Here is a 15,943-nt window from a genome sequence, read left to right as displayed (position 1 = left end):
TTTTTTTTCTTATTTCTTTTTTTTTTTTTTTTAATCCGTGTTGTAGATTGTGACTGTTAATACCTGGTATTTCATTTTCATGAATATTCTGATTTGTGGAGACCTCTTTTGCGTGTATGCCTGTGTGTGTTGGGGGATAGGGCTGTCTATTATCCAGATAGCCCCCACCCCCACCCTTGCCCTACCCTGTGTTTTTTTAATCAAATGACCGCACAACAGAAAAGAAGATATGTACCCAGCGCAATGACAGGGAATTTCAAAGGGTTTCCCCGGGGATCATGTGGGGCTCCTCTGGGATTTCTTGCTGTTCCTCAAGGAATGTTTTCAGGGTCCCTTGGGTGTGTGTGTGTGGGGTGTGAGTGTTGGAATTCTACAGGTCTTTGCAACTGCAGGCGATCGTCAGCTGCGACGCAAAAACGCATACATTGATCGTGATGTCAAAGAACGTACTTGAGCCGCAGGGTAATTCTATCGCGATGCCGTTGGCGCAACGAAGGTACTTGGTGCAGTCAGTCGGGTGCAGGTAGAACGTGCCGGTTGGGCAACTCCCGCCGATCCCCACGGCACAGTACCCTGGGCAACAGTGAAAATTATGATAATGGTGAGGACGATAATGATAGTAACAACATCAACCATAGCAATGACAGTAAGGATAAAATTAATGATAATTATTTATGATGGTAGTTTCATTGTCAGTATTACTGTTAATGATAGTAACAACATCAACAATAGCAATGACAGTAATGATAAGATTAATGATAATTATTTATGATGGTAGTTTCATTGTCAGTATTACTGTTGTTTATTCATTTATTTATTAGTTTATTTATTTATCTACTTATTTACTTATTTATCTATTTGTCTACTTATTTATCTATTTATCTATTTATCAAATTATTTATTTATCTATTTATGATGTATTTATCTATTTATGATTTATTTATCTATTTATTTACCTATTTATCTATTGATTTATCTATTCATTAATTTCTTTACATATCTATTTATTCATGTATATTATCTATCTTTATCTATTTATTTATTTATTCATTTACTTATTTATTTATTTATTTATCAAGGCTTAATCCGGCTCAGTAAGGCTGTACAAATGGTGCGAGGAATCCGTGGTGCAAGCGGAGCGTCAGGCGTGTTGCAATGGCTTCTGTGGTTGAGGAGTCTGAAGTCAGTGCAATCAGCTCTGTCATACTAATCACGTGCTAACACTGAAACACAAAACTGGTATAACCCACCTCCGATCCCGGTCGTTGAAGAGATGGGTTGGGAGGCTGTTGTACTCCTTACTGTAGTGCTTTTGGACATTGCAGTACTTTCTGTCACTTCAGTGCTCTCTTTCACTGAAGTACTTTCACTCACTTCAGTACTCTCTTTCACTGCTACAGTCTCTGTCGTTTCAGTAGTTGGTGATACCTCAGAACTCGTCACAGTTTGCTGAAATTATAGTGTACAGTAAAGTTCGTAACTGGCGACAGTTCCCTTTGTCCTGGTGACACAGAAACAGTCCCTTATTACTACAGCATAAATGGAAGAGCCCGACGAATGCTGTCGGCTACTGTGCGGCTGCAGGTACGTACCTGTGCGCTCCAAGTAGTCCGTTCGTCGTGCTAAACTAACCGCATACCTGTCTCCTGTCTTACCCACCTGTGTGCTATTTGAAATTGTTTTCTTCTGTATTCTGTGTATAGTAAGGAAAGGTGTAGAGTACAATGAGTATGATTTTGGGGGGATTATACCAGTGATGACCCACAACCCATCCCCCACCTCTCTCGCCTGTGACACCTCGGGGTGACACTTGTCATAGAATTGATTCAAGTCGTTGTTATAATCTTCAAAAGTAATTCTCATTGTAGTACGGCATACAGCTACTATATACGGAATATTAATAATGATAATAATAATGATAATAATAATAATAATAATAATAATAATAATAATAATAATAATAATAATAATAATAATAATAATAATAATAATAATAATAATAATAATAATAATAATAATAATAATAATAATAATAATAATAATAATAATAATAATAATAATGGTGATAATAATAATAATAATAATAATAATAATAATAATAATAATAATAATAATAATAATAATAATAATAATAATAATAATAATAATAATAATAATAATAATAATAATAATAATAATAATAATGATAATAATAATAATAATAATAGTAATAGTAATGATGATGATGATGATGATGATGATGATGATGATGATGATGATGATGATGATGATGATGATGATGATGATGATGATGATGATGATGATGATGATGATGATGATGATGATGATGATGATGATGATGATAATAATAATAATGATGATGATGATGATGATGATGATGATGATGATGATGATGATGATGATGATGATGATGATGATGATGATGATGATGATGATGATGATGATGATGATGATGATGATGATGATGATGCCTTTTAACAAATCAATCCATGAATTGTCTCACATGTTACCAAAGGAAAAGGTAAATTTTATCTTCCATTATCCTAATAATTTGTTCAGTAAAGTTGTCAATATACATCATAGATACAAGAGTAATACAACTCCTGGAGTTTATAAATTACCTTGTTTAGATTGCAATGATGTATATTGGGGACAGACGGGTCGAGATCTCAATACCAGGGTTAAGGAGCACAAGAACTCTGTTAAATACGGACAGGAAAATTCCGCAGTATTTCAGCACGTCGCCAATAAAAACCACCGAATAAATTGGGACGATGCTGAAATAATTTATAAATCCAAATGTAGTTTCAGAAGAAAAATAGTAGAATCCTCCTTAATAAATAATTTCCCAAATTATAAAATTTCCCATGGTCAATGGTCACCAGACTGTATTTCTTCTTTTGCCATAAATAAAATGTTACCATCAACATTAGCGGTGGACAAAAATCACCAAAGCCCATGCAACGCCGGTCATGTGACCTGAGCCACCAAGATGCGAGCATGCGTGCCGGGCGTGTTGACCTGAGCCCCGTCCCCTCATGTTACCTCACTGCTTTACTATAAATACACATTGTTCTGTACTTTGTAACTCATATCTGCCAAAGAGGATCACAGTAAGTGATCGAAATATACAGATCTCTATATCTTCGCTTATTCTTCTCCGAAAGTGGGTCATCAGTATTATTTTATATATGTGCTACGACATATCTTTGTTGTGATATATATATATATATATATATATATATATATATATATATATATATATATATATATGTATGTATGTATATATATATATATATATACCAAGGGCCTTTTGCCCCTTACAAGGGAGGCAGCCAAAGTCAAAGGCGTAAATCTATTCCCACCCATTTCATCCCTATATACTCCATTCCCATTCACCATCCCTCCCTCCCTCCCTCCCTACCTCTTTTCTTGGCTCCTCCTGTATATCGCCATCTGCCATAGGTCAGAAGCAGTGTAGTAAGACAAAGCACATCCACAGCAAGGCCACTTCATTTAATCGGCAACCCCCCCTCCCCTCTCCGTCCCCTCATACAGAAAAAGAGAAGACAGGGAGAAATCCCTTCAGGCTGCGTCAAAATATGATTCACACATACTCCTTCACCCCTCATCCCCCATCCACTCTCACTTCCATACATCACACCATCATCCACACACAACCAATCTCCACTCACCCCTCTCTTCTTTCCTCTCATTTCCTTCCTCAACAGACATTCCCTTCTTTCCCAATGCCCCATTTATCCCATCCATCCATCTTATCCTTGGTCGCCCCCTCATGTTCACTTCATCCACCTCTGCCTTCCACATCTCTTTTACTAATCTTTCTTCACTCATTCTCTCCATGTATCCAAAACATCTGAAGGTGCAGGTATAATGCTCCTATCAGTAATGAAATACCCATAATGCTTCGCGGTAAACAAATCCAGCGTCCAGGGCCTCTTCCGGACGAGAAGGGTACCATGATTTTCCATTTTGCTAAATAGTTTTTCGCCAAATTACACTTCTCCAAACTCCTTTGGGTTACTTGGCCAAACTCCCGGAGGTTATTCAAGCTTGCTGTAGCTTGATTTAGTTTAGGGACTTTTGCAGAACAGGAATTTGGTCAAACACAATTAGGCGAAATGGGAATGATTCGAAAGGAACATCGTGGGGATCTTAGGGAACGTGGAGGCGAGTTTGGAAGTGACCCCCCCATAACGAAAGAAACTGGGAGGATCAAGTCCCTTTGTAGCAAGGTCACGCCTTCAAGAAATCGTTTTCTGTAGAAATACGCGCACCATAATTTCTGTATTAATAATTGTCACCCGTTGGAATTTGCATTATGGAAATATATCTTGATTAACATTTTTATATTCCACCTATCAATATGTAAATATCTATAAATGTTAATAGTATTATTCTGGAACGTCAGAATTGTAAATTGTAAACAGAATTATTTGAGGTGCTCCTAAATATGTATTATGCCCTTCTTGCATAAAGAATTATGTTCCACAGCCAAGACATCGGCTGAAATCGCTTATACCACGCTTTTTAATTCCAAGCGAGCAAGTGGGTCTGCCCCAATCCATCATAACTCTTACTTCCTTCCATTTCTCTCTTTCCTTCCACTAGACCCCCAAATCCCCGCTCCCACCCTCTCCCCCATCTTATCTATCCTGCCCTCTAACTAATAAACAAATCCCAAGAAAACTGGAGTTTAGTTAATCCTATCCATTCTCTCACGGACGAGCACCGTCATCATTATGTGGTAACATACCACTACACCTTTAGCTGAGTGAAATAAAACTAGAGCAGTAACCTATGTATCCAAAATGCCTGCTATAAGCATAGCAACTTCCACACCACCACCCTCACCGCAATAAACAATGCATATAATATACCTATTCAGTCATAATTATCTGCTTAGTTCATCCCAGCGACTAAAAAAAAAATCGTATTATGACATCATCATAACTGTCTGATTGGTTGTTGAATTAGAACACTCAGTGCAACAGCCAACCAGATGCAAACACAAAGAAGATGTTGCCATAACGCCTAGAGGTTTATAACTGACTGAGTCCCTGGAACGGATTCTACCTACTTACTTGGGTTGTGGTTGCGACCAGTCCCCTGTTCGTCCAAGTAGCTACTTCTTCGCCCTTGTCCTCGGTGATATCGTCGAGGGTGAGAACTGGGTCCAAGGTTGGCCTGCTGTGAGCAAGGTGACACTCGGGTGAAGACGACGACGGGTAGAAACTGAAGAAGTCGCTCTGGTTCCGGTGGGCGAGGACGGCGCACTAGGCACAAGAGGAAACACCAAGTCACTCCAATGGGTTAAGGCAGTACTGAACCCTCGTGTGTGCGTGTGTGTGTGTGTGTGTGTGTGTGTGTGTGTGTGTGTGTGTGTGTGTGTGTGTGTGTGTGTGTGTGTGTGTGTGTGTGTGTGTGTGTGTGTGTGTGTGTGTGTGTGTGTGTGTGTGTGTGTGTGTGTGTGTGTGTGTGTGCGCGTGTCTGTGTGTATTTGGATCTGTGTGTGTGTGTGTGTGCGCGTGTCTGTGTGTATTTGGATCTGTGTGTGTATTTCCGTGTGCCTTCATTTTGCGCATGCATCATTAAACGCCGGCTAAGACTACATCTCGTATGACCTGTGTATGTGCTATTACGAGGCGATGCTTGCACAAAATGATGCACTAAAACAACACGTGAAACAACACCACTAAAAAGGACATCAGTAGAGAGGAGTTAACAGAAAACACGAAAATAATTGCTGGCAGCGGAGACTTCCGAAGATCACAGTTGTTAGAAGAGTAAGAGGCTGGTAGATAAAGATAGACAAGTAAGGGGTTGGTGGCGAGAATTTTATTCTATGTGTAGAATGTTTTGAAAATATAAGTCGCGAAGGAGTTGCATACCGTCTTGCTCACCGTCTAAAGTTTATAAACAACCGCTAGGGGACATATTTTAATGCTGATGTGACATTATGTAAACTAAGCCATTCCGCTTCGATGTCGAGATTGTTTGTGTAAGCATTATTGCTTAAGACGTTATAACAGTCTTTCTGATTGGAGAAGGGTGGAGGAGAAAAAATTATTGGTACACGGGAGAAAAGTCACGCCCTTGGGGGAGGCACTTATTTGTAACATCAAAGATCATTGGATGAATAAAATAGTGACGTCGGAACAGAGGTGGCTTAGTGAGTGGATTGAGGATCCTAGGCGGGAGTCCCTTGGTGTAAATAGAGAAGTCAAGTGTAATATTCGGAAGAAACTACGTTTAATTCACCCCATCAAGAAACATTACTTACTTTCTAAATCAAGAAATGGTCAAATACATACTTAAGTGATGGAAAGAAATTGGAAGTGAGAGGAGAAATACAAAACAATATAATGGAACAGTAAACAGAATTAAACCAGTAATTGCGGAGAGACACGGTAACTGGAAGTGAGGGGGTGAAAGAAGCATTCGCGAAAATTCCCACATCAATGAATACACAAGATATGACATCTACGATATCTATTCAATTCCGCACCGCGCCTACTCTACGTGTGTAGGGGTCCCCTCCAACCGCCACCCTGCTAAATACCCACGCTAACCCACCACCCACTCCCTCCTACCTATCCTTAATGACTCCGCGAACGGTGGGGACAACCCGCAGGCAGGTGAGACTAGCTAAGTATTTAAGCGGACATTGATATGACGAATGTACGCATTCAATATTGTAAGTACCCTCCGTCGTATTCCAACAATGTGACTCTGGTAGAAATTGTGTTATTTATATTTGTTATTTTTTTTACTGTTTTGTAATTCATTGTTACTGATGTGATTACTGAAGATGTCCCCTTGAAGACGAAAGGTCGAAATAATGTATGGCTACTGTACATTAGGTGGTTTGGTGTTTGCTCATCCCCCTAATGCACGAAGTTTAGTTAGAGCATTAGACAATTTGATAACTGCAATAATGCTGTCATGTACACGTGCGTGCTTGTATATATAAATATATATATATATATATTTATATATATATACTAATGATTCTAAGTCACTTCACAGAGCTGGTTATCATTATTGCCTTACGCTTGCACAACAGCGACGCGAGATCGCCCATGAGGATAGAGGCTCTGGTGAACTACGCCCCATAACCACAACAGCAATAACTTCCCTGACGAGGACATCGGTTCTCGTCTCCCACGGCACCAAATCGGTTACACAAGGCCAATACTATGACCCTGCCCCTGGCGTCGAGAACTACACAAGTGACTCACGTGCGAAGAGGAGATCGAGTGGCGGGCGTGTGCCACATAGTCGTCCTTGAGGGCCACCCTTCGGGGGACCAGATGGAAACGGACCGAGGTCGTGACGGCTGCGAAGAGCACAAGGAAGAACAAGAAGACCGTGCATTGCCCTTGGAACATCATCGTTCTGGCGTCCTGAGGAGGAATGGGTTGTTGAGTCCTTTTCTTTTAAGTATTTCTGTGTGTATATGTTTTCTGGGTTTCTGAATACATGTAAGGGTCACCAGACTCCAAAAGCAAAACTAAGTTCCTTTGCAGCTACCCAGAAAAATGAATGAGTAGGTATACAAACAAGTCAGTCCATCAAACAATCAATAAAGTATATATATATATATATATATATATATATATATATATATATATATATATATATATATATATATATACATACACTTTTGAGATAAGCGCTGACGCCCTCGACCTGTGGGTCAGATGGCGGGTAAATCGGAGCAAACGACCAAAATGACCCAAAATCAAAAAAATCTCAAAGGATTAACTCCATGAATTTAGCCGAAAATTCGAAGGTCACCGATTTGGTCCAAACCTGCCCCACAAGGAGAGAGCCGGTCAAAGTGCACAGCAAGGAAAGCATGAGAAGCCTAAGTCCAATGGCGTGGCCGTGGCACCCCTCCAAATTTGGGCCTTTTCACCCAGTAATCACCTTTGGGCCTCTGGCACCCATACCGTTGGCCTGAGTGGTGTCAAATTGGACTCCACGGTAGCCCTAGCCGCCCTCGACCTGTGGGTCAGATGACGGGTAAATCGGAGCAAGTGACCAGAATGACCCAAAATTAAAAAAAATCTCAAAGGATTAACCCCCATGAATTTAGCCGAAAATTCGAAGGTCACCGATTTGGTCCAAACCTGCCCCACAGGGAGAGAGTCGGTCAATGTGCACAGCAAGGTAAGCATGAGTAACCTGAGTCAAAGGGCGTGGCAGTGGCACCCCTCCAAATTTGGGCCTTTTCACTCAGTAATCACCTTTGGGCCTCTGGCACCTATACCCTCGACCTGTGGGTCAGATGGCGGGTAAATCGGAGCAAGTGACCACTATGACCCAAAATCAAAAAAATCTCAAAGGATTAACCCCATGAATTTAGCCGAAAATTCGAAGGTCACCGATTTGGTCCAAACCTGCCCCACAGGGAGAGAGTCGGTCAATGTGCACAGCAAGGTAAGCATGAGTAACCTGAGTCAAAGGGCGTGGCAGTGGCACCCCTCCAAATTTGGGCCTTTTCACTCAGTAATCACCTTTGAGCCTCTGGCACCCATACCGTTGGCCTGAGTGGTGTCAAATTGGACTCCACGGCAGCCCTAGCCGCCCTCGACCTGTGGGTCAGATGACGGGTAAATCGGAGCAAGTGACCATAATGACCCAAAATCAAAAAAATCTCAAAGGATTTAGCCGAAAATTCGAAGGTCACCGATTTGGTCCAAACTTGCCCCACAGGGAGAGAGTCGGTCAATGTGCACAGCAAGGTAAGCATGAGTAACCTGAGTCAAAGGGCGTGGCAGTGGCACCCCTCCAAATTTGGGTCTTTTCACTCAGTAATCACCTATGGGCCTCTGGCACCCATACCCTTGGCCTGAGTCACAAGTTGGTGCCAAAAAGCATCAGCTGTTTATTTCTCATCTGGTACAGTGTAAGTGGTTCTTTCTTTGTTCCTTCTCTTTTTTAACCAAAATTGTTAAGATGTTCGTGCAACATAAGGTTAAACTAAAAGCATTCTACTATGCGTATTTTTTCACTCCGATTTCTTTGACAAATACGTCGCTTTTGAAATACTTCCCAGAAGTTATTTATATCTAAACGTGTAATGGAACTAGATTTGCTCGTATGTCACTGTCATTTGATAAACGTCGTTTCTCTGACCTTCGTCACGCGCATAGGGAGGGACAGTTTTATGATGATCGTATACAGTCCAAAGTGTCTGTTATCGATCATAACAGATTCGCGGGCAAGTCGTCAACCCTTTCTTTATTGGGTGTTGCCTTGTCGTTCACCCTTGTTCCTTCCAGATTGCAGCCAATCTTGAACCCCCCTTTCTGTATCAAGTGGTGTTTAGTATTTGCCAAGCGTTTCTGTTCATCTCCGTGGTACGCCCTCAGTGGCGATATTGTGGGATTCTTCTCCTTAGCGATGCTGTAGCGAAAGGATTGCGAAGCTCATCCGACCTTTTATCGGTCGAGGGGAACGTTCTGCCTTGTCCTAGCAGCAGGAGACCTTTAGGTCCATCACGACGGCAAACATAGAAAATTAAATAAAGCAGAAATAGAATAAAGTAACGAACATAAGGATTACAAAGGCGGAGCATGCCGACAGGAGACCTTTTGGTTCATAACTAGGTCGGATGCAAAATATATATATATAACAATGATAAATAAATAAAAAGAAAATAAATGGAATTATGATAATATAAATAATAATAAATAAAATAAATAAATGCATAGGTATAGTTAAATAATAAACAAACAGGTAAATAGTAAATAATAATAAATTGGCAGATAACAAATGATAAATGAAATTCAAGCAAAGAATAATAAAGAGACAAATAACAACAACAAAATAAGCAACTAATATAAATAAAATTGCAGTCATTACAGCATCTTGCTTAGGTGTCTATCTAAACAAATCTTAAGGTTTCGAACTGAACTGCAAACTATTAAGGAAATGAATAAGCAAAGCAAATGGTGGAAATGACAGCATAATATCACTTCGGTACTCCCTCAGATGAATCTCAAAATTTCCAACTGTGAACTACATTCCATCCCGTTCGTTGACTACGCGGTTGGCGACAATGTTTCCTCTTCCTGCTTCAAGGTTAAGTCCACGTCTTGACAGTTTGAGACCGCTGTTTCTCGTCTTGTTAGCGTTTATTACGAAAATATTCTCGCCTCTGGTATTAGCATTTTTTCCTTTTGAAATCCTGAAGATTTGTATCAAGTCCTCACCGAGTTCTCTTCTATTTACACGTTTCTTTCCTTATTTATCTACTTATCCACCTATTTATTCATTAGTTTATTTATCCATATATCCATTTATAATTTTATCTATTTCTAAAAACATCCCTATAATGTAGAACCATTTACAGCGACATTGATGGGCGTTTTTAAGGAAATATGATCAGACTATTGATCTAACGGAACCTCGTTTCGGTTAGAACTTGTTTGTAACAGAACAGTGACGTGGCGTCACTAACAAACGTTTTGATTTTACAGACCACAGATTCCTCCGAAATGAACAGAATCGCCAGGTGTTAGCCAAAACAAAGTAACAGAGAATTATTATTATTATTATTATTATTATTATTATTATTATTATTATTATTATTATTATTATTATTATCATTATTATTATCATTATTATTATCATTATTATTATCATTATTATTATCATTATCATTATTATTATCATTATTATTATCATTATTATTATCATTATTATTATCATTATCATTATCATTATCATTATTATTATTATTATTATTATTATTATTATTATTATTATTATTATTATTATTATTATTATTATTATTATTATTATTATTATTCGAGCGGATGAAAAATGGAGTTCGGGGGCGGGGGTCACCATCAACGTTCCCTCTAAGCTGTGCGCATGTGCGCGCTCAGATGTCTTACAATTACTGCACATAAAGAAAAAAAAATTCTCGCACAAGATTTTCAAATTATATTAAAAACCATTCAATAAAGAAGTTCCACTCAAACATCAACTTATAAATTCTCTAAAAATATAACCTACCGTCAAACCAATAATTGTTTGTTTGTTTGTTTGTTTGTTTTCTTGGTACACCACTGTTTGGTGGAGGTAATATGTAATACAAACTTACAAATTGTGCACATTTGCTTAAATGATCAGACGGTTTCTTGCATGGGTGCGCACGCACTTCTCAAAGAAGGCGAAGTTTGCATACTCACAGCAAGAAATTGGAGGGAACATTAGTCGCCATATAATAAATCGGTGGAAGTAGACCAGCTTTAAACGTGAAAGTACTGTCTCACTGTACTGTTTTTGACCTGAGAGGCGTGGCGTTATCCACGAGGAGCTTAGTTGGGTGGGGTTGATAAATGAGATTCGGATGTGTGTGGGGTGAGTGTATGCCCTTATAAATGGGAAACTGTTGTACTATTCAGAAATGAGGCGAAATGTACATGCAAAGTGTCACGCATGACGCGGGAGCATTTGTTTCTGAGAAATCAGGGCGTTTTTTATTAATCCTTGAAACGCACAAACCGACTTGTATTTTTTGGGGGAGGGCGCTGTCGGCAGATGATTTTATCCAACTTGGATGAGTTCCTTCACACTAAGATGGTTTTAAGGCCATCTGTCGAAATGAACTGAACTCTGACGACCTGACGTCACGTCGACGCAAGTTGCATTTTTATCTTTTGTCGTTCGAAATTTGCAGTACTAGTAATAGATTAAATATTTTTTCATGAAAAGAAATTTGATAAATACAAAATAAAGAAAATAAAAACAAACAAAATAAATAGAAATATGAAGAAACAAAGTCTTCACTTCCTCCTACATTCACGACTCAAAAAGACTATATGTGGGTCAGCCGTCGAGAATTCTGAGACACAAGGAGTCAACAAAGCTGCTCGTATATTTCGTGACACGAAACTTATATTTTGGAAGGTAAGTTTTTGAATTTCTCTCAAAACATAGCTAAGTGGTTGTAGTTCATGGTGCTGTAATGTGAAGTGCGTGAATTTATTAAAAGTTAGTGAAAAAGTCAGTGACACACAACCGTCGCCCCGTGCGGCTTTTGCCGCATTGAAATATAACATTATTTCACTATGAAATTAATCATTGTGATTAAATGATACATGTAATCATTATTTCTTGTGATATTACTTCGGTCCACAATGAAACAATCGTCTATGTTCATATTAACGTAGTCATTGAACATTTTAAAGACTTAAGATAAACCATTTCGCTTTCTACGTTTGGATAGGCCAGATCAATTAAATTTACTTAAGACGTTTTTCATAGGATTGATGACGTAAACGTAGGATCATTTTCGTGGTTCTTCATTGTGCCCTTTCTAATTTGTCAACGTCTTTTATAATATATGGGAACCAAAAGTGATCATGGCATTCGAGATGAGGTCTTACAAGAGAACTGTGAGTAGTAATTACTTTTTTTCACTCTTGTGTTCAAATGTTCTTCCAATAAATCCTACCACTTGCTGGTCAGATATGGGGACCAAAAGTGATCATAGCATTCGAGATGAGGTCTTACAAGAGAACTGTAGAGTAATAATGACTTTTTACAGTCTTGTGTTCAAATGTTCTTCCAATAAATCCTACTACTTGCTGGTCAGGTATGGGGACCAAAAGTGACCATAGCATTCGAGATGAGGGCTTACAAGAGAACTGTAGAGTAATTATTACTTTTTTCAGTCTTGTGTTCAAATGTTCTTCCAATAAATCCTACCACTTGCTGGTCAGATATGGGGACCAGAAGTCATAGCATTCGAGATGAGGCCTTACAAGAGAACTGTAGAGTAATAATTACTTTTTTCAGTCTTGTGTTCAAATGTTCTTCCAATAAATCCTACTACTTGATGGTCAGATATGGGGACCAGAAGTCTTAGCATTCGAGATGAGGTCTTACAAGAGAATTGTAGAGTAATAATTACTTTTTTTCAGTCTTGTGTTCAAATATCCTTCCAATAAATCCTACTACTTGCTGGTCAGATATGGGGACCAAAAGTGATCATAGCATTCGAGAGCATTGTAGAGTAATTATTACTTTTCTTCAGTCTTGTGTTCAAATGTTCTTCCAATAAATCCTACTACTTGCTTGTCAGTTTTTGAAGCTTTAGTACACAGAAGGGACTTTGTTAGATCCTTTTTTTTTATCTTAAGGCTATCGACCAATAAGGGGGTCATTAAGACTAATAGATCCTTAGGTACTATGGGACACGTAGGTTCTTTTCTTGATCTAATTTCTAAAGCTGGTTACCGTTCATGGAACATTCATTCATTCCGTAAGCAATTCAAGATATTTTCATGTTCCACAAAATGAAAGTAATGCGTAATTCCAAAAGGTTCCTCTCGGTTTCAGTATGATAAAACTAACTACCAAAGTATAAGGACATACACAGCCTACCTCAGAGATGGTCACGATTCGAGAGAAAAAAAAATGAAGTCCGATTAGCGTATACAAAAAAAAAAAAAAAAAAAAAAAAAAAAAAAAAAAAAACCCGACCTGGATTAATCGCAAATCGCTTTGAAATGTCCGGCAGTCCGACTCGAACGTGCAAATCCGATTAATCGGATACTCGGATTTCCGGATAGGAATACCCACCTCTGGCCGACCTTTCCACACCTCCACCCGTCGTCACTCTCCCGCTGACAACTCCACACTGAGTCGGCTGCAGGATCTGAACGCACGTTTCGTAGCGCGAGGGGAGACGGGAGGTGGGGATAGAGTTCATCAACCAACAAGCCCCAAAATTCGATCGCGTGAGACTTCCGTGCCTTTTTGTTTTCACTCTCTATTTTTCTCTTACATTAATCTCCGCTTCCGTCATTTTCACCTGATGCTGTCTTTCCTACACACACAAGGACTCCCCATCTCGATTGTGTCCCATCTACACCACGCCATCAACTTACATGCGTTTATGTATCCTCAATTGGGGACATATATATATATATATATATATATATATATATATATATATATATATATATATATATATATATATATATATATATATATATATATATATATATATATATATATATGTACAGACACTTAAGATCATGCTATTTAGATAAAGTCAAGACTATAAAACGTTAGAAACGTGCATTTTAGTGTTCTAACTTCTAAGTTATATTTCCATACATGAAATAACAAAAAATAAATCCAAAACCTTCTCAGTCAACCTATAAACACAAGTCTACCGAGACCCATGGAATATTAACACTAGTTATATAAATACAATAGCGAGGTTTTGGTTGTTGCAACCATTTTCAGGCAAATATATCGTCAGGAAAAGCTCCATGTCAAACATGATAAGGCTTTTTGAGTTCACAGGGCTTTTGTGGTTCGAACTGAGGTGGAAGTGGGAGAGGTTAGAGTATTGTCAAATCAAAGGACCGGGAGGGACGTGGGGGGCGGGGAAATGGGGTAAGCTATCGTCAGTTGTTGTAATGTGCCATATTGTCCCGTTTGTATGTGTGTGTGTGTATTTTTTCCAGTTGCGATAGACTCTTCGTTATGTCCCATATTGTTCAGATGCGATGGATTGTTTGTTTCGGAGTATAGTGCCTATTGTATTTGTTTGTATGTTAACGCTTGGTGTGTCATGAGATGTAAACTTTCTCGAGGATGTGCAGTTTTTCTTTTTTTATTGTTACAGCGTTTAAGTATTCTCGTATTGTTAACTAAGTCTTGACTTGTGGAATTTCTATTGTGGGATTATTTCATGTCAACTCAAAAACCCTTAGCATATTTGACATGGACCTTTTCCAGGACGGACTTACGGCACTTTAACCAGAAGAGGAGAGGACAACTGCCATAGAACTGCGAGTATTAATGCAAGTACTTTAAGAGGAAGTAGTTGAACTGAAGGAGAGACACCTGAATATGCTAGGTATATATTACCCGAAGGCCCTGATTTTGTAAGAAATTATGATAAACTTTTTTTTTTAATCAGAAGCGTTAGTGATACTTGCATAGACCGGAGCAAATGTCAAATGTATCAAGAAACGCAGAAAAGTCTTCTGATACTTCATTTGTTTGATCAAATAGCCAAATTTCCTTAAGACTTCCTTTGCTCTCGTCTTTCCCCTCTTTGATCATTTCTGTCTAAACTGCCTTTCTTATCAATGTTTTCTTTTGTATGTCCCTTCTCATGAATTAAATCTGGCTTAATTCTATTGCTCTCCTAGTCCTTTTTACTTAACACCAGAAGCCTGGGCCCCGATGCCTCCCATGAGATCTAGGAGGAACATCCGGGGTGAGATGGTGAGGTCTGTATTATACATAGCTATTGGCTTGGGTGTGGTTAGGGATACCCCTTACATTGAAAGGCATATCATCGCTTGATTCAGGGCCCGTATCCTGGAGGAAAAGAGCCAAATCCTGCGATGGAAGGACTTCAACGCCATCAAGGATGTTATCCAAACATCTGAAAGCTTCTGCCATATCCTATTACTTATCACTAGATGATGTCCTCACCTCAACCGTTGATGATGCATTTGGAGTTTAGAAAACAAATCCAGTAGAAGTCCTACTTTACGACGGTCTTTAGGTTAGGAGAGACTTCAATTGTGAGAATACCAACAAGAACTGAAAAATAGACTTAAGTTGTTGGCAACAACGTTACACGTATTCTCCACAGTAGTGGTAAGCTTTGGGATACTTATGACGTCGGAGGATGCAGGTGCAGATCTGGGGAAGAATGTTTATACCCTTAGTTTTGCAAGTAGTGATGGAAGATATTTTTACACTGAGCGTGTACATGACAGAGTCGGGGGCAGTTTTGGTGTTACTGTTAATGGTCTTGTTATCGAAGATGATGATGTCAATTCTGGTAGAAGTGACAATATTAGAGGAGTGACGTAGAGAATAATGATGAACTATCGTTACTATTAGAACGATAGTATCCTTACTATCG

The 15,943-nt window shown here is 38.9% G+C and overlaps 1 protein-coding gene across 1 annotated transcript; it reads right to left on the bottom strand.

Moving 5' to 3' along the window:
• Positions 1 to 370: 370 nt before the first annotated feature.
• Positions 371 to 7,137, bottom strand: LOC143022021 (uncharacterized). Its single transcript, XM_076179957.1, has 4 exons — positions 7,075 to 7,137; positions 5,106 to 5,297; positions 1,251 to 1,449; positions 371 to 573 (listed from the first exon to the last, which is right to left on the bottom strand). The coding sequence occupies exons 1-4, from the start codon at positions 7,135 to 7,137 to the stop codon at positions 371 to 373; spliced, it is 657 nt and encodes a 218-aa protein (XP_076036072.1).
• Between the last annotated feature and the right edge of the window lie 8,806 nt (positions 7,138 to 15,943).

The sequence above is a fragment of the Oratosquilla oratoria genome, chromosome 43 (genome assembly GCF_046742065.1).
Source record: "Oratosquilla oratoria isolate Oo_2021 chromosome 43, ASM4674206v1, whole genome shotgun sequence".
Taxonomy (NCBI): domain Eukaryota; kingdom Metazoa; phylum Arthropoda; class Malacostraca; order Stomatopoda; family Squillidae; genus Oratosquilla; species Oratosquilla oratoria.
This window is presented reverse-complemented; position numbering and strand designations above follow the sequence as displayed.